We start from the raw sequence: 26,168 nt of genomic DNA, 5'->3' as shown, positions 1-26,168 counted from the left end.
GATTACAGAATTCAAACTTTAAAACAAAGGGTAAACTGAGGAAATGACTGTTCAACTACTGTGCAAAGCTAGCATGGGGGAAACCAGGGCTCTTGGCACAGAGATCTTTAACAACAAAATGGATCTTTTGAGACCCAGCTAGAATGATCACTGAGCCAGTCATGGCCTTCTTTCCCTGTCTATACAGCTGTTTCTACATAGCTCACTGCTTATTAGGCAGTTTATCTGAAGATTACAGGGTGGGAGAAATAAAAAGAAAATTCAGGTTATTTATTTTACTGCTTATCAGATTCCATGACTAAAAGAGGTTTGACTAATATAAAACATGGAAATAAGTATGACCTGTTCAGCTGTGCTGCCTTCACAATAACTAAGAAAATTAACACTCTCTCTGTCTGATGAAGGTCTATGGAATAAACATTCCCTTGTTTAAATACCAGAAAGCATTACCTACCAGAAAAAAAGAAGGCATTAATTGGTAAATGGCTCAGTTTTCTTGAGTGAACTCTACCCCTTACCTGATATAAGTTGAGTGAGCAAAACTGATTTCCATTTCACTGTAAATTCTATAGTAATAACAAAGAGTCAAAATGGCACAACACTGTTTATTTCAAACTTCAAACAACATGAAGTGATGACTTCTGACACCAAGCCATACAGTAATACTAAAGGAATAGAAAAAATATTAACAGAAAGAAAATCACTTTTCATAAGAGCAAGTGCTTCACATTTCACAGCAGTGCTTCAGCAGTACTGGCAAGTATTTCTGGACAACTGCTTTCAACAACAGGATCTGAAAAAACCCATGACCAGAACAGAGAAGTCCACAGCTTCACCCTGACAGTTTACATTCCAAGTCACTCCACACCACACTGCTGCACTCACAGACTTTTGTAAACCTGACCTTAAAATGTAACTGGGTATTGTGCGTGATTGCAATGAAAACTACCTAAAAACAAAACAGAGTGGCAGAAAAGTAAACAAAGTTTCCCGTAAGGCATCAGGAGATCACTGCTGGCTGGCCCTTCATTTCACCAGCTTAAAGGAAAGAGATTTTTATTTCTCAGCAAGCTCAATGTTTCAGAAGCTTAGCCATCAGGCTCAAGTCTAAAGGTTTCAAAGACAGTCTTGCCCACCTCTTTTTTATTTTTTGGTAAATGTTTCATATAAAACATGAAATCAAGTTCTACTGTATAAAAAAAACAATATTTTTCATAGTAAAAATATATATGTTTAAATTTCTCTTTTTAAAAAGACACATAATAACAATACTTCAGAAGACTGGATTTAACTTTCACTTCCCACATGGTCAGCAGTCCACCCTGGCACAGATACATTAAGGCAAAGGCTCCAGGAGAGGCACGTCCACCTTGGCTGTGGCTGGAGAGACTCAAGGTGAGCACACTACTCCTCACAGGGTCAACAGAATGGCTTCTCCTTCATGTTCACTGAGCCATCCTGCATCCCAAAGTAGACTCTTTCTGCCATGTTAATGAACAGGCCTGTGTCCACCACACCTACACAACAAAGAATAAAAAGAATCATTGAGGTTCAGCCTCCCAAGATAAGAAGAGAATCAAGGATCATAGGGTCACGGGAAGCAAACATTTTAAGCAGCACTGGATAGTAACAAATCTAAAGCCTTGCTCTCCCACAAAGCAACTTAAAGAGATTCTGATTATCTTTATTTCTTCCTGCCAGCTCTTTCTCCACCCCACCCGGCCCTGAGGCGTTCTTTCTATACCCAAATGTGCAAGCTCTGCCCCACCACAGGGTCTTTGTCATGCTGCTCCCTTTGCCTGTCTGATCATCTTCAGATACTTCATGGAGTTGCTCTTCTTCACCCTTCCAATATACCAGACAAGTCCTCTTCTAGAGAGACTCTCCAAGACTACTCTAAGCAGCCCCCACTCTGTAATTTTCAATCACACACATACTCATGCCTAGTCTCCCGCAATTCTACGCCTAGATATGCAGTTGTTAGGTGTATGTATAATAAAAAAAAACACATATAAGATGAGTCAGGCACAGGGCTCACACCTATATACCTAGCTACTTGGGAGGCAGAGACTGGAAGAATCAGGTTCTCGGCCAGCTTGGGCAAAAAGTTAGCAGGACCCCATTTCACCTAATGAAAAGTGTAAATAGGAAGACCGCAATCCAGGCCGCCTGGGTATAAAAGCTAGACCCTATTCAAAAATAACTAAAGTGAAAAGGGTTGTGGGTATTGCTCAAGTATAAAGTACCTGCTAGTAAGCATGAGGCCCTGAGTTCAAACCCCAGTACCACCAAAAAATAATTTTTTTAAACCACATATAAGATATCCACTGCAGCACTTTTCCTAACAGCTAAACACTGGGAATACCCAAATTCCCACCAAGAGTAGAATGGACACATAGATATGTTTCTTTCCACATACACACACACAGAGTGGAATACTATTCAGCAATGAGAATAAACTATAACTACATATGACCTTTACCTGAAATATTTACATACACACACACAGAGCAATGAGATAATATTAATCAACTATCAAAGAAAAAAAAGTATGATGAAAAGTGGTGTATAGGGAAAGAGGGGCATGCACACATTGCTAGTAGAAGAATAAGTCTGGTACTATCTGTGGAAGGCAATTTAACACCATCTAGCAAAATCCATGGACACACATAACTTCTGATCCAGCAAGTCTCTTCTAGCAAAAGACGAGAAACATAAACGTCCACTGGTGAGGATCTGGTTAAATAAATTATGAAATAATATTAACATAGCCATAGAATACCAGTTACTAAAAAAAAAAAAAAAAAAGGATAAGATTGCCCTTTTGTGAACCAATACATAAGAGTCTCCAAGACAAGAAACAGTGGGAAACAGTACAGAACATGTACATAGTGTGCTGTTGCTTAGGTAAAAGGGGTATAGCAGGGGACTTTCAACTTATGAAAGACCATTTCAAAACAGACCAGATGATTTTTATTAGCATATAATAGTTGTACGGGGGAATACATTGTGATATTTACATATGTACTCACAATCTATCTTTGTTAGATTTAACCCCTCCATCATTCTCTCTCTTCCCCCCTTTCCTCCTTCTTAGAACAATTTCAACAGGTTTCATTCTTTTATTTTCATATATGAATACAAAATATATCCACCATACTCACACCCTTTCCTTATACCCACTGGTACTCACTCCTGGAAAAGACCTGTTTTACCCTCCTACCCTTCTTTTTTTTTTTTTAAAAAAAAAAAGTCATACAATGTTTTTGGTAACACTGGCTGCCTCCAGACAGGGTAACTAGCTGGTTATAAAAAAAGGAAGGGGAAGGGCACTTGCCACTATTTACTCATAATTTTGAACCAGGTAATTTCAAAAAGAAAATAAAATTTCCATGGACATCCTTCAATAAACAAACAAAATGGGCAATGAGTCACTAAACATAAAGATTCCTGGCACCAAACTGGACCTGTATAACTGGAGCCTCCCAAAGATGAACAAAATAGAACTTAAGACCCATTCTTGGGCCAAGCGCATGGCTCACACCTATAATCCCAGCGATTAGGAGGATCAGACTTAGAGGCCAGCCTGGGTAAAAAGTCAATGAGAGCCACCCCAATCAATAAACTGGGCATAGTGCCACATGCATGTAGTCCCAGCTGTGCCAGAGGCACAGGTAGAAGGATTACTGTCTAAAGCTGGTCCAAGGCAAAAATGTAAGATCCTGCCTGGAAAATAACTAAAAAGCAAAAAAGGGACAAGGCATGACTCAAGCAGTAGAACACCTGCCTCCAAGCCTAAGAACCTAAGTTCAAATCCCAGTACCATCAAAAAAATAAGAAAAAAAAATTTCTAAACCTCTGCAACAGGGCTGGCATAGTGGCTTAAGTGGTAGAGCACCGGTCCTGAGTTCAAACCCCAGTATCACCAAGGGAAAAAAGAAAAAGAGCCAGAACCATATAAATAATTTGACAATTTTGCTGGTGAAATGGCTCAAGTGGTAAGAGTATCTGCCTAGCAAAGTGAGGCCCTGAGTTTAAACCTCAGTGCCACCCCACCCCTCAAAAAAAAAGAAAGAAAAGAAAACCCACCTCTGCAATATAAGGTGAAAGCTTCCATCTGACCCCAGAGAAAGTCAAACTGCCTTCAGAAAAGGCTTTAAAGAGAAAAAGAGAATAAAACAAGAAAAAAAGAGGAAAAAAAAAAAAAGCATGACCTTGGAGTAACCTCTTCAACTTACTGAGTTGCTGGGAGTAGCTGATCCTCTTACCCCAAATAAAACACAGTGGAAAGGACAGAGGACACTAAATGTGAACCATGATGAAAACACTCTGATGACTTTGGTCCTTCAACAAAGAGGTACTCTGCTCCAGGCAGACCCAATCAAACATCCAATGGAGCTGTTCTCTAAGTGTCCTCACCTGTGCAAATGCACATGGAACACAGGCAACTGGGGTCAACAGGGAGAATGGCACTGTTCTCCACCCTTAATATTGCTCCAACAACAAATCTAACAGGTAAAACCAAGGAAAAGGAAAAAATAAGCAAAAAGAAACCACTATGTTATCAAACCTGCTGATAACATATTACTTGGTTTAATAGCTAGCTTTTTTTTTTTCATTTTTCTCATTCTAAGTTCTAATAAAACTCTGAAATTCTCTAAGATGTAGCTCCTACATACTTAGGTAGACAGCAAGACAGTGAAAATTCCCTTACAAAGAATATCTCAAAGTTTCAATAAGCCAAAAAATGGCCTGAGCAGGAGCAAGTAAGCCCCCTAGTGAGCACTACAAGAAATGCACCTACAGAGGAAGCATGCAGGCATGGGTGAGCTGTTTCCAACCCTACACTGCGCCCCCTGGGTGTGTCTACATTATCATCAGGAGCAAGTTCATCTGTTTTACTAACAGTGACTTCTACATCATCTATTCCTCCTGTCTTTTTTGGCTTTTTAGCCTTCCGCTATATAAATAACACTAACCAAGAGAATGAGTATAATTCAATTTATCTTTTTGAATTAATAAATTGGGTAAAAATTGGCAAGAGAAGACTAAAACAGACTAGAGTTGGAAGAATTAGCTTCCTTTTTCACACAGCATATATTCACACCATTTTCATTCCCAATTAGCAGGGATAACTCAGAATCCAGTATGTTTAGTTAATGGTGAAGATAGTAACCTTTCTCCCTAAGAATTATTCAGATTAAAAACACTTCCTGTGTGGTCAGTGTTTTAACTCATTTAATCCTCCCAACAATCCTACTATTAGCCCAATTTATAGAGGAAGAAACTGAAGCCCAGAGATGTTAGATACAGCTCCAAGTTCACACTGCCAAAGGATGGCAGGGATAGGATCCAGTCTGCTCCCAAAATCCACTCTTAGTCACTATACTTTGCAAAAGTGACCTTATCTGCTTCATTAACCAATACTGGCTTAGACTGTGTTTCTCAATGTTATAAAAGACTGATACCTCTCGAATATACCTCCTCCTTTAAATCCCCTCATATGAGCCCTCAATACTTTCTCTGGCTTGGACAAAGCCTCAAGAGTTATAATTCACTTCTACACCACTCTCCCTATCTTCTTTACCCAGGGCTCCAACCAGCTCCTACTCCATCATTCCCTGGCACAAGCTGCACATTTATGTTACACAACATCCCGAGTTTGGGCAAGTGAGCATTTAAGATCAGGGTCTAGAGGCAGACAACCTATAATTCATCTTGGTGCTACAGCTGTTGGGCAAATGCTTCAGTCTACTCAGCCTGTGTTCTCTGTAATGAACTCATCCAACTGGGAATCAAATGAGAGCCTTTTAAACACTGAGCACAGTGTCTATATTACACTATCCTAAGGCACAGGTCAAAAACACCTCTACACCCTGAACTTCCTCACCTTCCAAAAGAAGCAGCCTCTGTGCACTCTAGATCCCTACTATTCTTCTGGCAGAATTAGCGTATTCCATGTTATTGACAAGGATGGCTTCACAGAGCCACAAAGCTTTCCCTAGGTTTATACCAGCTCTCCTTGAGAATTGATTCCATGTACCATAGACTGGAGCATCCCATGTAACTCAAGGCACAGCATCTTGCCTATGATATGTATTCAATGAGAGTGGGTCAAGTAAGTCATTTCCACCCCCACTGCTAAGAAGATAGCTCACAAAGATCAGAGAGGCTGCAGTCAAGCTCCTGAAAGGAAAGACTCTACTCAGAGATGGTGGCCTTATTTCAAGGTAAGCCCCGTCTGACTTTCCATCAGCTCCAGGACTATCCCAATGAACTCAAAAAACACTGAACTATACACACACACCAAAGCTACTAGGTAGGCAATAACCACTCCTGTGGGGAAAAAGCAAAGGAACTCAAGTTAAAAACCCCAAACACAGTACAAAGAATTTCTTCTTCCCAACGAAGTCTCACAAAGCCCATGTCCATCAAGCCTTCTCTGGCCAGAAGCAGGAGACAGTTATAAAGGACATGGTGACCCTGTCCAGTGAATGTCATCAGGTTACCTGGGATCATTTTGATAGCTGTGTTCACTTCACTCCATTTGTGTACCCGGTCAAACTTCCAGTCCAGGATAAAATTTCCATTATCTGTCACCACAGGTCCCTAGAAGATAATTTTCCATAATAACTAAGAATGAAGAAAAAGGTAGGCAGAGGACAGGAATGAAGGTGATAACCAAAGACATCTATCCTAATTAATGGGCTCCAGTCAGTACTCCTGCTTTGTGTTTTCTAGAAGGTAGCACTGTGAAACAGTAGTGAGCAGTGATAGAACAATAATGTCACCATTTTGTGAATCAGCCAAAATGGCAACCCCACCCTTAAACAAACTCCCATGCTCTAAGACAGCCCCACCTCTACCAGAGACTACTGAGCATGTGCTAACTTCCTTCCCCTCCCCCTTCTATAAAAGCCACTGCTCACCCAGACTCAGGGCTGTGCCATCTTTTCCCCGGACAGCCTGGCAGTTTGGGCCTGCCATTAAACTTTGCTCTGTGGACGTGAGACTTTTCTCGTGAGCTTTCTTTGTGAGCGGCCTTTTTCCTAACATTTGGTGCCATGACTTGGATTGGGTTGAGTTCCTGGCACTGACTTGCTCTCCTGGCCTCCCCCACCCCATAGCTCCCTCCCTCCCTCCCTCCCTCCCTCTCTCTCAATTCCCATTTCCTTCCTCCAGGATCTGAGCTGCTTTACCAGGACCCCCAATCCTAGAAAATGCCACTTTCTCACTAGCTCACAGGGAAGTTCCTCCACCCCAGGGCACCTCCAACTGCCATCCACCACCGGCCAATCTTCCCTCAAGGTCCTCTCTCCCTCAGTGAGTCCTCCTCGCATGCTGAGCTGTGGTCTCTCTCTCTCTCATTTCCTCGAAAACCCTAGCACTAGGTCTCAGCTCGCTCTTGTCCCTGGGAACAGTTCCCCACTTGGGACTATGGAACCCCCCCCCCACCGTGATGAAGACATTTCTTCTGGGTGTTGTGTTCCACATTTCTCTCTCTCTCCTGAGGACCTGATATTTTGGGGATGCCCACCATAGCTCTCCTCAGGTCAGGACTTCACCATGGGAGTTGGACTGTCCCAAATTCCTTCAGACTCCCCATTGGGATGTCTCCTGGCAACCTTTCGCCCCTACGCCTAATGCCTGATCTTAAGCCATGAAAGCTCATTTTTCTCTGTAATCAGGCCTGGCCCCAATACCCATTAGACAATGCCTCCAAATGGCAACTTAATGGCATTTTCAATCCCAATAGTTTAAGGGATATACAATCTCTGTGAGCGTGCTGGTAAATGGAAGGAACTTTCCTACATCCAGTCCTTTCCCTATCTCTGCATCAAACCCTCCCTCTGTACTTCCTGATCCCCTGCACAGATTCTATTAGCCTATAAACCAGTTTCTAAATCAACCAATTCCTCTCCCAAACCTCCTCCTTCCCCATGTAAACAGACTTCTTGCACTGCTTACCATATCTGTCTCCTCCTATTTTCCTGAAAAACTTTCCCCGACATAGAGTTAAGCAAGCCACTCCTTGCCAACTCTGGCCTCAAGGCGATTCCAACTCTGGGAGAGTTCATGCTCCCTTCCTCTGGACTGGGACCAAGCCCAGGGTTTATTCAGGTATGCCTCATGCTACATTGGCGGAATCCTGTTTGATTATGTCATCTGACGACTGCTTCTCTTCCCCCTCCCATCTAATGTCCCTTTTTCCTGAGACAGCAACTGGAGAGTGGAGGATTTGTTTTGCTGAAAGTGTTCCAGTACCAGTCAATGGAAGTGACCTAGAGGCACAGGTGATCACTAATCCCTCAGACGTGTCATGTCTCCAGACTCTGCCTTCCCCTCCCTTACCTAAGATGTCAGCACACCTTTTCTGCTCCTCCATGGTCTCACCGCATGTCCTTTGTCTCTGTCTGCCTTCCCCTCCCTGGGCTTACTGGGACCCTGCCTCCCATGAAAAACCTGTAGCATGGTACCTTATGACTTAAGTTATTCCAACTAGTTTGCCAGGCTTCCCAGTCTAAAGTAACTTTAAATCAGCTGCTTTACAAAAGCGCTTACAAAAGACTGTGGCTGCCACGCTTATGCCGTAACTCCGCCCCCACAAAGGGAGGGGGGAAGCAAACAGACACACTAGTGCACAGGATGCCGGCTCCTGGACACAGCAAAAACGCCTGCCATAGCTAAGAAAATCCATAGAGAGGACCCAGCACATCCTGGGCCACCAGCCACATGTGGCAATGGCTATGGCCCACCGCCACTTCCCCTAGAATAAACGCCCGCAGAGTACACAGGAAGGGGGGGAGGGGTGACAGGCCGCAGGATCAGACCTAGGCAGTCAGGGTCATTTGTCCCGGGTGTGTGTGGAGGGAGTGGTGCCTTGTACAAGTCCTGCTCCTAGCCCCACCTCACACCTCGGGGCATCAGACCCAGCCTTTGTAAGTTAATTGTTAGCTCAAGGTTATAGTCCCAGAAATAGCAAAATAGACATTACTGTAGTCTCTAAACTTCTCATTTAAAATTTTCTATACCTTTGGCCTCAACATAAATTTTTCCCTCCAAATATTAACACTAGTTGTCCTGTACTGTACTGTTATTGGCCTGAAATGCCCTCTGAATGCCCTTCTCTAACTTTACAAATAATTTATTTCTTTGTTAAAAAGGTAGACTTTATTAAAGAGGCTGCCTGCTATTAGCTAAAAAATGGGATCCTAGCGTTTTGTTCTTTCTAGATGTACCTGCCCCATTCCAGTCTTCTGGCCTGTCTATTAAAACGTTAAAAAAAATATATTAAAAGCTTTGTACTGAGGACTGGCCTCAATATGCCTTGGGTGACCAAAAGAAGTGGCCTTCACAGGGTTCCTTAAATTACAATACCATACTCCAATTAGACCTTTTCTATAAAAGTAAAAAAAGTAAACTGAGGTCCCCTATACAAATTTCTACCTTCTAAGCCACCCCAATACTCAGAACCTCTTAATGAGTGCTTCCCTCTTCAATAGGCAATGGTAGGAAGAGGGCAAGTCTTATGTCCCCTTCCAGTTATCAGATCTAAGGGAAATTTAAAAACATCTAAACAGCTGTACTGATGCCCAGACAAATACATCCAAGCCTTTATCTCTGTGATCCAAACCTTTCAACGGACATGAAAGGATATTATGCTTCTACTAGACCTGACTCTTATCTCATTAGAAAAGCAATGGGTTCTGGCCCAGGCCACTCAGGTTGGAAATGATTATATGGCTCAAGCAGTAGAGTGCCACTTTACAAGCATAAAGTCCTGAGTTCAAGCCCAGTACTGCCAAAGTAAAAATAATAATAATAATAATTGGGGCTGAGGAAGTAGCTCAGTGGGAGAATGTCTGCCCAGCATGTGCAAAGCCCTGGGTTCAAATCCCCAGCATTACTAAATCAAAAAAAAAATGGTAAAGAAGGTAAATGGCATTAATGTCACTTCAGCCATCTCACAGTGGAAAAACATAGTTTAACCTAGACCAGATCCCTCATTCTTCAAGTGAGGAAACTGATGCCCAGAACAGTTCAGAGACCTGCTCTCCAGTGTGTCAGGTGTCAATATAAAATAACAACTTTACTTTACAGCAACAACCTAAAAAAAAAAAATCCTCTTACCTTTCTATAACATCTTAAGGAGGCTACCAGAAAGCATACCAAAATGGACTCAGAGTCACAGGTGAGAGAGGTTCTCCTCAAAGATAAATTTCTAACAGTCAGCCCCAGATATTCGTAAAAAAACTCAAACTGTGGCTGAAGGGAAAAAAAATCATTGAACCAAGTGATACAGCTAGCCATGTCTGTATTCATAGCTATGTCTGTATGTCCGGGACCTTACTAACAGGAGAGAAAAAACAGACACCATGGCCTCATTGCTGCTCTCAGAGAGGGCCCCACCCAACTGGGGCCTGTATCCTAAACTTGCTACCATGGTGGACAGGAGGGGCACTTCTGCAGAGAATGCTTAAGAGGGGACAGCCCGGGAGACAGCCCCGCCCCCAACCAGGACCCTGCCCTCTCTGCAAGGGTAACCACTGGAGGTCTAAGTGCCCCCATCACCAGATGGAAGGCGAGGTGCCACCTCCTATGGATTTATGGGTCCCGTAAATAACTGTCCATGCTCCACTTATTAATATCAATATTGAGGAGCCTCAGGTAGTCATAATGGTAGAGAAGTGAAAGATCATTTTCCTCCTAGACAGTGGAGCCCGTTTCTCTGTTTTACCTTTTTCTCCTGGTCCCTGGTCCAATGACAAAAATTATCATTTGGGGCAAATCTGGCAAGCCCCTAGAGCGCTAGCTTACCTGGCCTCTGGCCTGCTCTTGGAGAGACCTCCTCTTCTGTCACTCTTTCCTCATAGTACCTAAAACTCCAGTGTCCCTGCTGGGACGGGTTTTACTATCTCAATTAAAAGCTCAAGTTCTCCTCCCCTCAGGCAGCTACCTTTGCTGCCCCCTCCTTCAGGAACAAAGAGATTCCACAGTGTGGACTGATGAGATGAGTGTAGGGTGGGCCAGGACAGCCCTCCCTAGTCAAATAAAACTCAAAAATCCCTCAGTTTCCATACCCAAAACAACATTCCCTCAAGCCTGAGGGATGATGAGGCCTTATGCCTCTCATAAATTCCTTAAAGCAACAGGGCTACTAATTAGTTGCTTTGGCCCCTATAATAAATTTAAAATTCTTATAAAAGTTAATCTTAAAATACAAGTTACAAAGTAAACAACTGGAAAGCATATAGATAGGTAGTGAATGTATTTTTTGAGAAGTTAAAGGAAAAAGAAATGTTTTTAGATGAGCAAGGATTTTGTAAAGAAGGGTTTGTCCTAAAGATTGTTTCAAATAGGAGGGATAAAGACAAACCATCAAAGGGTTTAGTATGTTATATAAAGGTCTAAGTAAGTTTTAAAAGTGTATAAAAAGATTCAATGTGTAATAAAGTTAAAGTTGAGTATAATCTAAGAGTTGCTTAAAAGATTTTTAGGGTCATGTCAAACTAAAATCAAATCCTCTATGTCTATAAAATAACAAAGTTATCTTAATATTGTTCTGCTCTGAGTAACATCTACAAAAAACAGTTACATAAAAAGATTTTATCAAAGAAATTATTTGTTTTCTGCTGATCTTGTCAAGCTTTAAGTACCACTTAATCAGAGTTCATTTACATATTTGTTTATGTGTTTTAAATGACCACGTTATAACAGTGTTATGTTATACTTTATCTAAATATGGTACAAATATTTAAAAAGTTAAGTGTCAATTTATATAAAATGATGAGCTAAAGCTCTCTTTTATCCAAGAGTGTTACATTTAAATCCTGACAGCTCCTGCCTCCTACAGGTCACCTACCTAGGTGTGGTCTTAAGGGGACACTCACTCCGAGTCATAAATGCATCAACCCAATCTTCTGTTTCCCAACCCCCATACCATAAGACAGCTTACAGCTTTCCTGGCAGTTGTAGGATTTTGCAGAATTTAAATCCCTAGGTATGCAGTCCCTGAGCAGACACCTTTTTATGCTCCTTCTAATATTCCTATTTGGGTCTTAAATAATGTATGGCCACCCATTTCTCTTAGAAAACTTACCTCCAACAGACTCTGATCCTCTGGCTGACTACCTGCCTTCTCAGAGAACTTCTCAGAGAGCATGCAGACCAGATCCTGTCCCACCCCATAACAATTTCTGTTAAATCAGGGCATCTTGTTCTCCTAAAAGGATCTTCTACCCTCTCTGTTGGGACTTTGGTCGACCAGCACTCATCTTGTCATTCTCATGACACCCACTGCTGTCAAGCTCAATGGGTTCCCCAATGGCGGCACCTCTCAAGAAACAATTAGAAAGATGAAGAAGGGAATTGGAGGACTCTTGAAATTGTCTAGGGAACAACATTTCACAGTGGTTCTCCTGGCCAACGCCCATCCTAATGCTTATGTTTCTTGCTCTCCTAGCTTCCTCCCTCGTATCATACTACATGTCTGCTATTGCTAATCAAAAGTTTAACTAGTTGTACCTCCAGGGATATCAACCTCTCCAAAACCATCCAGAGGACTGCTATGAGGGCCCCCACCAGGACACGGGAGCCTGAGGATCCTGCCCCATACAGCACCCCCTGCCAGCAGGAAGGAGCTAAAGAGACCAATGTTTTGCCCCAATTCCTGATCCTCAGCCCCTACCCTCATAATTATTAAAGAAAAAAATGGGGGAATGATAGAACAACAATGTCACCATTTTGTGAATCAGCCAAAATGGTAGCCCTGCCTTTAAACAAATTCCTACACTCTAAGACAGCCCCACCCCTACCAGAGACTACTGCACATGCACTAACTTCCTTAACCTCCCCCTTTCATAAAAGTCACTGCTCACCCAGACTCGGGGCTGCCCCATTTTTTCCCTGGCCAGCCTGGCAGTTTGAGCCTGCCATTAAACTTTGCTCTACGGATGTGAGACTTTTCTCGTGAGCTTTCTTTGTGAGCAGCATTTTTCCTAACAAGCAGGAGTTTTGGAGTCAGAAAGACTTGAATTGGAGTCACAACTCCCCCATGATCAAGAAATCCCATCAAAAAGACAGGAAGCAGAGACAGCGTTAGTAGTCAAATGGGCAGGGGAGAGTTTTAGTTAATTAATTCAGAATTCCTCAACAGCTTTGAACCCTAAAAAAAGCAGACTGAGTGTTTAGGAACACAAATGACCAGGGTCACTGTCAAGGAAACTAGAAATTCCCGCAGACTGGAAGGAGATGGGGTGGGAGTTCAATTGGTTACTCTGTGAAGTGAGGGCTGGGCTGCTACCAGGATTAACTCCAGCCATGGAAAAAGAACCTCCACAACTTCCTCCTGGCCTCTCAGCTACAAAGGGAGCCATGAAACATCAATGAGAGCTTTGTAACAACTGTGACTAAGACTACATTTTTTTTTAGGTTTAAAAAAAAAAAACACTAAGAAGAAAACATGTAAAATAAAAATATCATGCAGTGCACAGGTGGCTCATGCCTATAATCCTAGCTACTCAGGAGGAAGAGATCAGGAAGATCTCAGTTTAAAGCCAACCCTGGGCAAATAGTTCCTAACCCTATTTCAAAACAACTTACAACAAAAAAAGGGCTGGTGAAGACCCTGAGTTCAAACCCCAGTACTGAGAAAAAAAAACAGGGTATAGTTATATATCACTTATTTTCTGTCTTCCAACCTTTTTACAATTATACATAAAACTATATTTAGATTTTAGATTATTAACTTTTGTTTATTTAGTAAGAGAAAAAAAGTTCTTCACAATCCACTTTAGAAGCTGAAAACACCCAGACTGAAGTGTCAAGAATGTATTCCTAAAGAATACACCTCCAACAAAATATTCACTTGTCACATTTTAGCATAGAATGAGAGAAAAGAGAAGAAAAATTATAGTACAGAACCTGAAAAACTCTGCCCCAGGGGACTTCCCAAAAGCAGTCTAGTAGCTGTTCATTAGGGTGGTACAAGCTTCAGGTACAAAGATCAGATCACCTGAGAACCCCAATTGCGAAGGAATAGAAAGAACCATTCCCCCTTTTGTACAGAGGATATGTACTATATTAAGTATCATCTTAAGCTCATGAAATTGAATACAGAAACTGATAAAGCCAACTCTCTAAGAACTAACAAACTTATCAAAAATAAACAAGTTAGGTCCAGAGACCTAACTTGAGGAGAAATGAGAACATCAGAGCCTGAGGGGCCTCTGGAAACTCCCCTGACCACTTACTGCCTTGTGGACAGCCATTCGAAGTTCAACTTCGCCCCCAAACTTCCGTGTCACAGCTCGGCTCACTGGGACGTAGGCCATTGGGATGACCTCAATAGGGATACCCTTGTGCCACTGATCCCCAAGGTTCTTTGAGTCTTTCCTAGGGGAAAAAAAAAAAGAGTCCAAAAGCACAATGAAATTAAGTAAGTTCAATGGCACAAACATCAACTTCAGGAATGGGTTAGCTACATGGACTGGTCAAAAATAATGCCCATCGATAGTAAATATAAGGGGCTTCTTATAGCCCCTTATAGGTATTAAAGTTATTGGCTGCTTTACAATTTATGAGATGTTTGAAATAAATGTGACAAAAATGTTAAAATTTTATATATCTGACTTGTTTATTATATTTATGTTTTTAAGTATAGGTGTTTATTATCTGTGCTCTCCCTACAGCTATATTTCACAAATAAATGCACACAGATTTTTTTAAAACAGGCTCAGCACAAGTGCCTCCTCCTAGACTCCTTGAAATAGAATCTGAGAGCCTGTCAAAGACTGTGCCCAACATGAGTCATGTGTGGCCAGTCCTGACCCCAGAGGAATCAAAGCATGCTGAGTCACTGCCTGTGGGCAGGGCTTGCCCTGCTTCCTGAGGCTCCCTGTGAAGATCTAATGAGTGATACATGAGGATGAGCTTGACTAGCAGAGCTAGTTTCCTTCTCTTCCCCATGAAAACATGAAATAGTGCTGGATATCCCAGCTCAGTGTAAGAATGAGGCAATCAATTAGCAATATCCACCTTCAAAATGGAAGCAAGATTCAGAGACACTTCCCTAAGTCCTCACCGTCAGTCTCAGAAGGCCAAGAGTCCCTGAGTTTCTCTATGAGCTTGCTCCTCTATAAATAGGGATGAGGTTTGAGAGCCAATCTACCTTCCCAGCAGGAAGCTCAGAACACTGGACACTACCTGAAATCAGCAATCACGATGAACCGACTGGCATAGCCAGCCACAATCTTCTCCTGGGTCAGGCAGCCCCTGAGGATGGGAAAGAAGGAAGTGATAACAGGAGTTAAGACAAATCTCAAATTGAGAGCTAGGTTCAGATACGTTGAATCTCACATCTGCTGAATCCTGACACTTAAAGAGAAATTTAACTTTTTGTTTTTAACAAGTCATCCTCAATCCCATCAGGCTGCTTCCAGTAAATAGACAATAGCAACATCTGCCTGTATCTGAGAGAAATCTAGAAAGTAGATAGTAGTTCCCATTCAGGCCAGGCATAATCCCCTCCAAGATGAATTTGAGAACAGCACTGTGTTTAGGGACATGCCCTCTAGACATGGGCTGAGAAAGACAAGCTTTGAACAACCCACTCTGTGGACTACTATTTGTCAGTCAGGGTGAAGGAGTGGAGAGAACCCCAGACACTGAATCGGCAGATCTGGGTCCAGCCTATCTCTGCTGCTCACCAGTTAAATTACTTCATATCTGCAGCTAGGATGATTACATAACACTTATTAAAAAAAAAAAAAAACTACACAAATATTTTGTCATTCAATAATCTGCTTGATTGTTAAGAACCAGCAGAATAGGACTTCCTTCATCTTTTTCCACTTATCATTCCCTAAGCCTCTCCCCAAACCAGCACGTAAGAAACACCCAATAAATGTTTTCAAATAAGGAACTGCTCACAGATGTAAGAGCAGCTTTAAAGCAAAGGCCACAGACCTAACAATCTAGTCCAATAACATGCTGGGTTAGCCTGTATACAGATATACAAAGAACCCATTAAGATGAATAATCTCACTGGAGGCTTAGGTTCCCAGTCACCAGATTAACACTAATGACCAGAAATAGCAAGCTGGCTCAAAGGCATATGGTATCAGCATCCTAGTAGGAAGACAAACGCATATATCACAGTGACAATTTGTTTATTCTGCATCCAATTTTGCTTTACTAAGCACTAACTGGCAGATATTTTTTAGCCAGAAAGTCCCCACAATACTCACCCACCACCCTTAATGAGATTGAGATCAGCATCTACTTCATCAGCACCATCAATGGCAAGGTCAATCTGTGTCAGGAGGAGGAAAGATGCAAAAACCACTAAGAACCTCATGAGCCTAGGCAGATTCCCAAGCTTGACCATGAAATGATAGCGCATTAGGCCCTCAGCAGCTCTATTAACTAGGTCCAGTATTTTCACTTAACCAATCAAGAGACTGAGACACAAACCTCAGTCCAGCTCTTACTCATGACACTATACTCCTTTTTCTCTTTAATGGGCTTCTCAATGGACAAGATAGAGTTACTCAAAGCATATATTCTCAATGGCAACATTGCTTTCAAAAAAATAAAAATTGACTCTAGGGATGAGGGAGTAAGGGCAAAAAATCTCAGAGAAAGGTTTTGGGCTTCCCAAAGGGCCACAAGTATATAAACACATATGGTACATCTGTGGTATTAAATTCCACAGGAAAGGGAAAGGTTAAAAATAATTTCAAAAAAGGAGCTGAGGAAAAGTGATTCAGAAGTTGGTACTCATGTGAGCAAATACAGGTAAATTTCAGGTGGACAAGAAGACCAGCCAGATGATAGCTCACGTCTATTTGGGTGGCTGAGATTAGGAGGATCACAGTTTGAGGCCAAGCCAGGCAAACAGTTCACAAAACCACATCACCGGTTGGGGGCAGGGGGGAGAAATGAACCAAGCCTTGTATGCACATATGAATAATAAAAGAAAAATGAAAAAAAAAAAAAAAAAAAACACCACATCACCAAAATTACAGGGCAAAAAAGGACAAGAAGTGTGGCTCAAGAGGTGGAGTACCTGCTCTGCAAGCACGAACCTGAGTTCAAACCCTAATCCTGCTAAAAAACATTTTAAAAAGATATCACCAAAGAAGCTGACAAATATTTAGTATATTCCTAAATTGGAAATTACCTGAGATATTCCCCCTAAAACCTCACAAAGCAACTGACTGCATAACCCAATCCCTGTATTAGGAGCCTTCACTGCCAGTCTCGAGCCCCAAAAGCAGCTGAGGGACAATGGATTCATTCATCTTTCAAAAATCAAAATCCCTGAAGTTGGATTTCTCAGTACTGATGGTACTCTGCATGGACAACGTGGAGACTTCAGGTGTCAGTTTTTTTCAAGCAGCAGTATCAAGGGACATATTCCATTCGTGTTGCACTTGCTTGAAGTGACTGGTGTGGCACAGGTATGAAGTCCAGTTTTGTGCAGGGCACCCTTATTCTCATCCTTTCAAGAAGTTGTCTGAAGCTGCAGCTTGCATTGCTCCTCTCCTAACCTACACTAACCCTAGGGTCAGGCTGCACTGTATCAACTCTCCAGGGCCTGGAAGGTGCCACCTTTTCTATCTGGACCCTGAGCCCATCTTCAGCCCAAGCACTGTCCTCATAGATAATTCAGCCTATGCTTCTAACTCTACCCACAAAAATCCCCCTAATGAGCCTTTCCCATGGATCTTACTAACCCCTTAAGGCCTTATGTACCACTACAACATGGATTGCTAGACTACATCAAGTCCCCTGCCTTCACCCCACTATGTACCACCACTCCATTCAAATCACCTCCTGAAAGTCTGGGCACTGTCCACATTATGCCCACATACCCTCAGAAAGCTGCTTTCCTGCCCATGCCATGGAGGCTTTGCCTCTTCCCCCAACTCTTCTAATGGTGCTCTAGAACCAGAAGTGCACAAGTTCCTTAAGCAAATGACATGCCCTCGCTGTGCCATTTTTACATCCATAAATTGGGAAAATGGGCATAATTATCCATCGTCAAGACCACTGGATATTAAAGATCTTACTACAGGAGAAGCACCTAGCACAATGCCTGATAACTTATAGTGGCACTAAGATGACTTACGATGTTACCACTCATCTTCAGTCTCCTCTGGAGTACCCCTGCGTTTAGCAGTCTTTAACACAAAATTCAATTCTAATCAGTTTTCAAATGTTCATGGCTGCCTCAGATGATGACTTCTTATCTCCACTTACATGTAAGCTCCTTGGGCCAGCCTACTCGTGTATCTCTGCTTAAGAAAGAAATCTCAGGGAGCCCTGAATCCAGCCCTGGGTTTGTCCAATTCTCCTTTACTATACTTGTACTGAGTCCTCCAGGTTACATCCCAAGTAATCCAACCTGTACTGAACCAACCTCCAACTAACCTCCTCTCCAACTGTGACCTCAGTCAGGATTAATATTCAGGATCCCAAGAGAAAAGTTAGTATGACTAACTTGTCTTCTCCTAGACTTGCCAAGATATCTGGATTCCATGAACAAGTGACAGTCACAAAAAAAAAGAGAGAAAGACACAGTATTAAGTCTCTCTCTCTTACCTCTGGGTGTCGATCCAGGTCACTGAGGGTTAAGCCATACTGAAGGATGAGCTGCCGTGCCTGGGAAGAACAAGAAAAAGCTCCAATAATCATTTACTCTGAACACATACATGGCAAGGATCCTCAGAATTCTTTGGGTTAAAGAATTCTCTGGGTTAAGTGCCAAACCCAGAGGCCTGACCCAAGTTCCCTCTTAAATCCCAAGCCAGCCCAGGATATAGGCCCACAAATGGCAAGACTAGCTGCTAATCCACTCTGGGAGCTGAAAAAAGGCAAAGAACACATAGTAAAGACTTCATTCTAATGCTGAGCTAAGAGTTCCTCCCTACTTACTTGCTCCTTGAAACAATACCATGGTCCTCCTAAAACTTCTGGCAGTACCTGTTTTTAAAAAGTTCTTAAAGCCAGATGTGATGGTGCAGGCCTATAATCCCAAGCACACAGTAGGCTGAGGCAGCAGGATCTCAACTTCAAAACCAGCATGAGTGGGCTACACGGTGAGTTCAACATCACACTAGGCTGTATTTTGAGATCCTGTTCCAAAAAAACAGGGCTGGAGATGTAGCTCAGTGGCTGAGTACTCTACTACCATACTCAAGGCCCTAGATTTGATCTCCAGCGCTGCAAAAACTAAAATTCCTAAAATAAGAACAGAGTCCACAAAATATTAGAAAGGGTTATAAAATAATCGAACAAGCTGGGCACAGTGGTGCACATCTGTAATCCCAGAACTTGACAAATTCAGAGTACAAAACTAGAAGAGTTTTAGGATGTTTATGTTGAAAAAAGGAGCATCATTTACTTTAGAGACATGCCTCACAGTTAACCTTCTAAAAAGGTTAAAGGTAGTGGAAATATTATGTACTCATGTATGAAAATGGAAAAATGAGACCTGTTGAAACTGTTCCAAGAACAGGGAGAGGGAAAGCAAAGGAGAATGATGGAGGGGGTGAATTTAACTAAGATATATTGCAAAAACTTTTGTAAATGTCACAAAGCACTCCCCATACAAAAATAATATAATAAAATTAGGAAAAAATAAATGCTTTGTCATTTAATAAACAAACAAATAAGCAAGCAAGGTGACAAAATTGGAGAGCAGTAGCTCAGGCCATGACATGGCCCTGAGAAGGATTCCTAGCTAAAAAGGTGCTGGGGTAGCTTCACATCTGACCACCCAGGTCCAGATGCTGAGGGATTGTGTTGATATCACTGGTTACAATATGCAGAAAAACCAAGGATAGAAAATTATCCTAAACTTGTTTCCCTTTAAAATATTTTCTGCTTAAAGTGAGTAGCAACTAAGATTCAGAATCAGGTACAGGTTCTAACCTTAAATAAACCAGTATAAAAAAGAAAAAGAGGAAGAAAAGAAAAACCCAATGCAGAAAAGGGGAACTCTTATAATACTACTGGTGGCAATGTAACTTACTACAAACTACCACATGACCTGGCTATCCTGCCACTTATTATATCACCAAAGGAAGCAAAATCAGCATTATTAAAGATAAACCTGTACTGCTATACTTACTGCAGCACTCTTTCTAACAGGCAAGGTACAGTACCAACCTAAGGGTCCATCGATGGACAAATGAAGAAAATGTGGTCTATCTATGCAGTGAAATAGTATTCAGCCATTTTTTAAAATTGGAATCCTGTCATTTATAGCAACATAGAAAGAACAAATAGAACTGGAGGACATTATATTAAGTGAAATAAGTCAGGTACAGAAGAACAAATATCACATATTCTTTTTCATATATGGAAGTAGAGAGCAGAATAGTCGTCACTAAGAAGCTAGAAGGAGGGGGGATTCCAAGATGGCAACTAGAGGGAGGAAGCAGAAAGCGTGCCTCCTAAAGTAAATCTCAGAGAGACGCTGGAGACACACCTTACAGGAAAAACCACAGAGAAGAGGCAAAACTTTGACTTCTCCACACCTCCATCCTGCACAGAGCATCTCCACTTCACATTAAAGAGAGAAACGAGGAGGGCACCTGAGCTGCCGCCAGACACCGGCACCCAGACGGCTTGGGAAGACGCGGACCACAAGGTGAGCTAAGCGGTACGCGGTACTCCCACAGACAACCCTGGGCCAGATCAGCATAGCCCCCTGCACAGATTGACCCCCACCCAGGGAAAAAAGAAAAACTGAATAATAAGCAATAACAACAACAACAAAAAAAGACAGTAGCAGAGAGGGTGGGGTGCCCTGAGCACCGAAGAGAGGGGGAGGGAATCCTTCACAGAACTGTAAATAAACAAGCTGGGCCAGAGAAGGCAGGAGAGGCAGCACACGCCCAGCAATCAGGAGCAGGAAAGCTTGTAAAAGTGGCAGTGGGAGGAAAACTCCACAGGAGAGGGGGAAGACCCACTTCCTGTGTGAGCTGTAAATAAACACACCAGCCTGAGAAAGCAGGTGCAGTGTCACCTCCCCCAGTGTGCTTGGAAAGGGGAAAGCTTGTAGCAGCGGCTTGCGCACAGGAGACTCTAAGTAAACAAAGCCTGCAGGGCCAGGTGAGTGCTAAGCTCACCCGAGATCTGCATAAATAACGCCTCCAGCAACAGCAGGCTGACAGCAGCAGATAGCCATTCACAGACCTGTCTCCAGACTCTTTTTTTTCTCTCTCCCTACCTTTGATGAGCCAACAACCGAACTACACCTGCATGATGAAAAACATACTGAAACTGTACTGCATTTGAAATTGGGACACTTTGTGGGATTTTCTGTTTTGTTTAGTGCGGTTTTGTTTTATTTTGGTTCTTCCAGTCTTTTTCCCCTTTGGTGAGATAACCACAGAACTACTTCTGAGGCACCATCTCCAGGAATTGGAGGCTGAGGGACGAACACCAAAAATTATTAAGACTGAAAATTCATTGCATTTGAACTTGGAGATTTTTTTTTTCATTTATTTATATTATATATATTTATTTTTTATTTACAATCCTCTGTCTCTCTAATGCCTTCTCAGCTTACAGTTGATTACTACACTGTCTCTCCCTGTTTTTATCTTTGAAACTTTTTTTGTTTGGTTTGGTTTTTTTCCTACTTGTTTTTCTCTTTAACTTCTTTGCTTTCCATCTCCTCTCACCCTTCCATTCTAAATATCACCATTGATATTATTACAAGCTAGAAAATACTTAATTGCACACAGTACAGGGACAATAACAACACCAAGGGCAATGACGGGAAGACAGAAAAAACAGGGAAACCAGTTTCCCCACAGCAAAAAATTAGTACAGAAACCAGAGGGGAATGAAGAAAACAGATACCTAGATCCAGACTCCAACAAAATGAAGATAAACTATGCCAAAGAACACAATGAAGCCCACAAGAATAATCTAAAAGAAGAAATACTACAGGTACTCAATGAGAACTTTATAGGGATGATACTGGATAGGGTCAACCAAAATGTACAGAAGACACTCAAGAAATTCCAAGACAACAAAAATAGAGAATTTGAAAAAGCAAAAGAAGAAATAAAGGAAACCATACAAGCACTGTATAAACACGAAAGTGAAACAAAGAACACGATCAATACAGAGATAAATGAACTCAGGACAAAAATAGACAACATTAAAGAGGAAACCACCCAGGATATGGAAAAACTCAGAAAAAAGAACAAAACAGAATTGCAAAACAAAACGGAAGGCCAATCCAGAATAGAACAACAGAAGACAGAATCTCAGAACTCGAAGTTGAAATGGTAATTAAAGGAAAAACTGAAGAACTATTACTTAAACAACTCAAGACCTGTGAAAAGAAAATGCAAGAACTCACCGACTCCATCAAAAGACCAAACTGGAGAATCATGGTCATTAAAGAAGGAGATAGAGGTGCAAAGAGAATGCGCAATATAGTCAACAAAATAGTAAGAGAAAATTTCCCAAATCTAGAGAAATCTATAAACCTCTACAAGGAAAACTATAAACTTCTGAAGAAAGAAATTGAGGAAGACTATAGAAAGTGGAGAGATCTCCCATGCTCATGGATTGGTAGAATCAACACATTAAAAATGTCTATACTTCCAAAAGTAATCTACATGTTTAATGCAATTCCCATCAAAATTCCAATGACATTCATTAAAGAGACTGAAAATCTACCATCAAATTTACATGGAAATACAAGAGGCCACGAACAGCCAAGGCAATACTCAGTCAAAAGAATAATGCTGGAGGTTTCACGATACCCAACTTCAAATTACATTACAAAGCAATAACAATAAAAACAGCATGGTACTGGCACAAAAACAGACATGAAGACCAGTGGAACAGAATAGAGGACCCAGATATGAAGCCACACAACTATAACCAACTTGTCTTTGACAAAGGAGCTAAAAATATACAATGGAGAAATAGCAGCCTCTTCAACAAAAACTGCTGGGAAAACTGGTTAGCCGTCTGCAAAAAACTGAAACTAGATCCATGTATATCACCCTATACCAAGATTAACTCAAAATGGATCAAGGATCTTAATATCAGACCCCAAACTCTAAAGTTGATACAGGAAAGAGTAGGAAATACTTTGGAACTAATAGGTATAGGCAAGGACTTTCTCAGCAACTAACAGATAGCATAGAGAAATGGGACTTCATAAAACTAAAAAGCTTCTGCTCAACAAAAGAAATGGTCTCTAAACTGAAGAGAACACCCACAGAGTGGTAGAAAAGATTTGCCAGCTACACATCACACAAAGGACTGATAACCAGAATATATAGGGAACTTAAAAAACTAAATTCTCCCAAAACTAATGAATCAATAAAGAAACGGGCAAGTGAACTAAAGAGAACTTTCTCAAAAGAAGAAATTCAAATGGCCAAAAAACACATGAAAAAATGCTCACCATCTCTAGCAATAAAGGAAATGCAAATCAAAACCACGCTAAGATTCCATCTCATCCGTTAGAATAGCCATCATTAGCAACACCACCACCAACAGGTGTTGGCGAGGATGTGGGGGATAAAGGAACCCTCTTACACTGTTGGTGGGAATGTAAAGTAGTACAACCACTCTGGAAAAACATTTGGAGGCTACTTAAAAAGCTAAACACTGATCTACCATATGATCCAGCAATACCACTCTTGGGGATATACCCAAAAGACTGTGACACAGGTTATTCCAGAGGCACCTACACACCCATGTTTACTGCAGCACTATTCACAATAGCCAAATTATGGAAACAGCCAAGATGCCCCATTACTGACGAATGGATCAAGAAAATGTGGTATCTATACACAATGGAATTTTATGCGGCCACGAAAAGAACGAAATGTTATCATTTGCTGGTAAATGGATGGAACTGGAGAACATCATTCTGAGTGAGGTTAGCCTGGCCAAAAGACCAAAAATCATTTGTTCTCTCTCATATGTGGACATTAGATCAAGGGCAAACACAACCAGGAATTGGACTTTGAGCACATGATAAAAGCGAGAGCACACAAGGGAGGGGTGAGGATAGGTAAGACACCTAAAAAATTAGAGAAACTAAAGCAGATACCTTAAAAGCAACTGAGGCCAATAGGAGAAGGGGACCAGGAACTAGAGAAAAGGTTAGATCAAGAAGAAATAAGCTACAAGGTAACACACATGCACAGGAAATTAATGTGAGTCAACTCCCTGTATAGCTATCCTTATCTCAACCAGCAAAAACCCTTGTTCCTTCCTATTATTGCTTATACTCTCTCTTCAACAAAATTAGAGATAAAGGCAAAATAGTTTCTGCCGGGTATTGAGGGAGTGGGGGAGTGGAGAGGAAAGGGGCGGGGTGGGTGGTAAGGGAGGGGGTGGTGGGAGGGGGGATAAATGACCCAAGCATTGTTGCACATATGAATAATCTAAAAAAATATAAAAAAAGAAAAAAGAAGCTAGAAGGACAGAGAGAAACAGGGTGAATAACAAGTATAAAAATACAGCTAGATAGGAGGAAAAAGTTCTAGTGTTCTATAGCACAGCAGGGTGACTATAGTTTATAATAACTTATTATATCTCAAAATAATAAAGAGGACAGAGGACTTGGAAGGTTCCTAACACAAATAAGTGCAGATAAGTCTGATATGATCACGATAAACTGTATGGATTATCATGCTATTATCACCCCAAAAACATGTACAATGTGTGTCAATTTAAAATAAATGAACCAGCCATCTGAGCCAAGTTTTCTCATCTCTGAAAAGCTGGGGATGGATGGGTTGAAGTGTACCTCAGAGGTAAAGCACGTGCCTGGCATGCCTAAGGTCATAGGCTCATATCATGCCAAAAAAAAAAAAAAAAAAAAGATGGGTGGATGAAATTGAGGCAGGCTAAAACTAGGGACTCAAAGAAAAATACACTTTAGATTAACCATACTTTGGCTAAGGAACCACCCTCACCTGACTGGGAACTGCCTGTGCCCCTCCCCAATCATTGATTACTGGCTGGGAATCTCCTTGCTCTCCCCTTCCCATAGGTTATCCTATGTTTTAAAAGCATCTGAAGGGCAGAAACACTCTCTCAGCTTCTGGCTTCCATCCGGGCCTCACCATTCCTCCCTGTGTATTTCCCTTCCCTAATAAATTCCATTTACACCCATGTGTTCTGCTTGGATTCTTCCATGCCAGAACGCAAGAACCATGGGCTTCTGGAAACACCATTTGCTGTTAACAAAATGACCAAAGCCAACCTTCTAATCCTAAACCCTAAACCTCTAAGAATAAAATACAAAGTCCCTGAATTTACAATATATTGGCCTTATTTGGAATTCTGAGTCAAATATTTTAAAGGATAGGACAGTAAGAAAAATTTGAACCCTAGATTTTTGATGTTGTTAAGGATTAATTTTGTAATATTACTGTGATATTTAAAAGACTCATTTTTTGAAAAGGCATAAAGAATATACAACAGAATGATATTATGTCTGGAATGTGTTTCAAAATAATGAGGGTGGAGAAGAATGGGGTATAGATAATCTGGCCATGAAATGATCATTGAAACTGGGTGGTTAGTGCACTGAAGTTCATTCTAATGTTCTTTTTTTCTTTTACGAATTTCAAATTTTCTACAATAAAAAGCTAAAATGAAATGCTTGCTGGAAAATAATAAAACCTCATGCTTTTATTTTTATAAAGAAAAACATAACGAAGGGGGAAAACAAGGAAAAAATGGCACTACTGGATTCTCAGTTCCTAAAAATTCCAAAAGTAGTATTAGAGAGAGCTGGATGTGGGGGTGCATGTCCATAACCCCAATACTTGGGAGGCTAAGGCAGAAGGATGATGAGCCTGGACTTCACAGGGAGACTTTGTCTTTAAAAGGATAGTTTCTGTACGACTTTGTATTTCCAGACCCTGAAGCTAAAAAGACATTGGGAAGGTCTAGGATTCTAAGATGGCTTCAGTAATCCCCGCTACATGATATTCATCTTACTGTCCCAGAATTGGTCTGTGTGACCAATGGGACATAGCAGAGATGATGGTGTCACACTTCTGAGTTTATAAATAATGCTGCAATGGGATGGCGTGCTCAAGTGGGAGAACACACACAGTCTCAGTCTCTCTCTTTCACTCTCACACAGTTTTTCAAATCAA

At 41.5% G+C, this 26,168-nt stretch overlaps 1 protein-coding gene across 1 annotated transcript in view; it reads right to left on the bottom strand.

Annotated features, from left to right (window-relative positions):
- Positions 1-585: 585 nt before the first annotated feature.
- Rpia (ribose 5-phosphate isomerase A) overlaps positions 586-26,168 on the bottom strand; it is a 39,850-nt gene continuing 14,267 nt past the window's right edge. Inside the window, exons 4-9 of the mRNA XM_020183871.2 lie at positions 18,607-18,666; positions 16,248-16,312; positions 15,205-15,273; positions 14,253-14,394; positions 6,510-6,609; positions 586-1,517 (exon numbers count right to left, since the gene is read on the bottom strand). Coding sequence (XP_020039460.1) covers positions 1,420-1,517; positions 6,510-6,609; positions 14,253-14,394; positions 15,205-15,273; positions 16,248-16,312; positions 18,607-18,666 — 534 coding nt within the window. The 3' untranslated portion in view covers positions 586-1,419. The remainder of the gene's footprint in view (positions 1,518-6,509; positions 6,610-14,252; positions 14,395-15,204; positions 15,274-16,247; positions 16,313-18,606; positions 18,667-26,168) is intronic.

The sequence above is a fragment of the Castor canadensis genome, chromosome 12 (assembly GCF_047511655.1).
Source record: "Castor canadensis chromosome 12, mCasCan1.hap1v2, whole genome shotgun sequence".
Classification (NCBI taxonomy): domain Eukaryota; kingdom Metazoa; phylum Chordata; class Mammalia; order Rodentia; family Castoridae; genus Castor; species Castor canadensis.
Note: the sequence above shows the minus strand (reverse complement) of the source record. Positions and strands in the feature narration are given on the sequence as shown.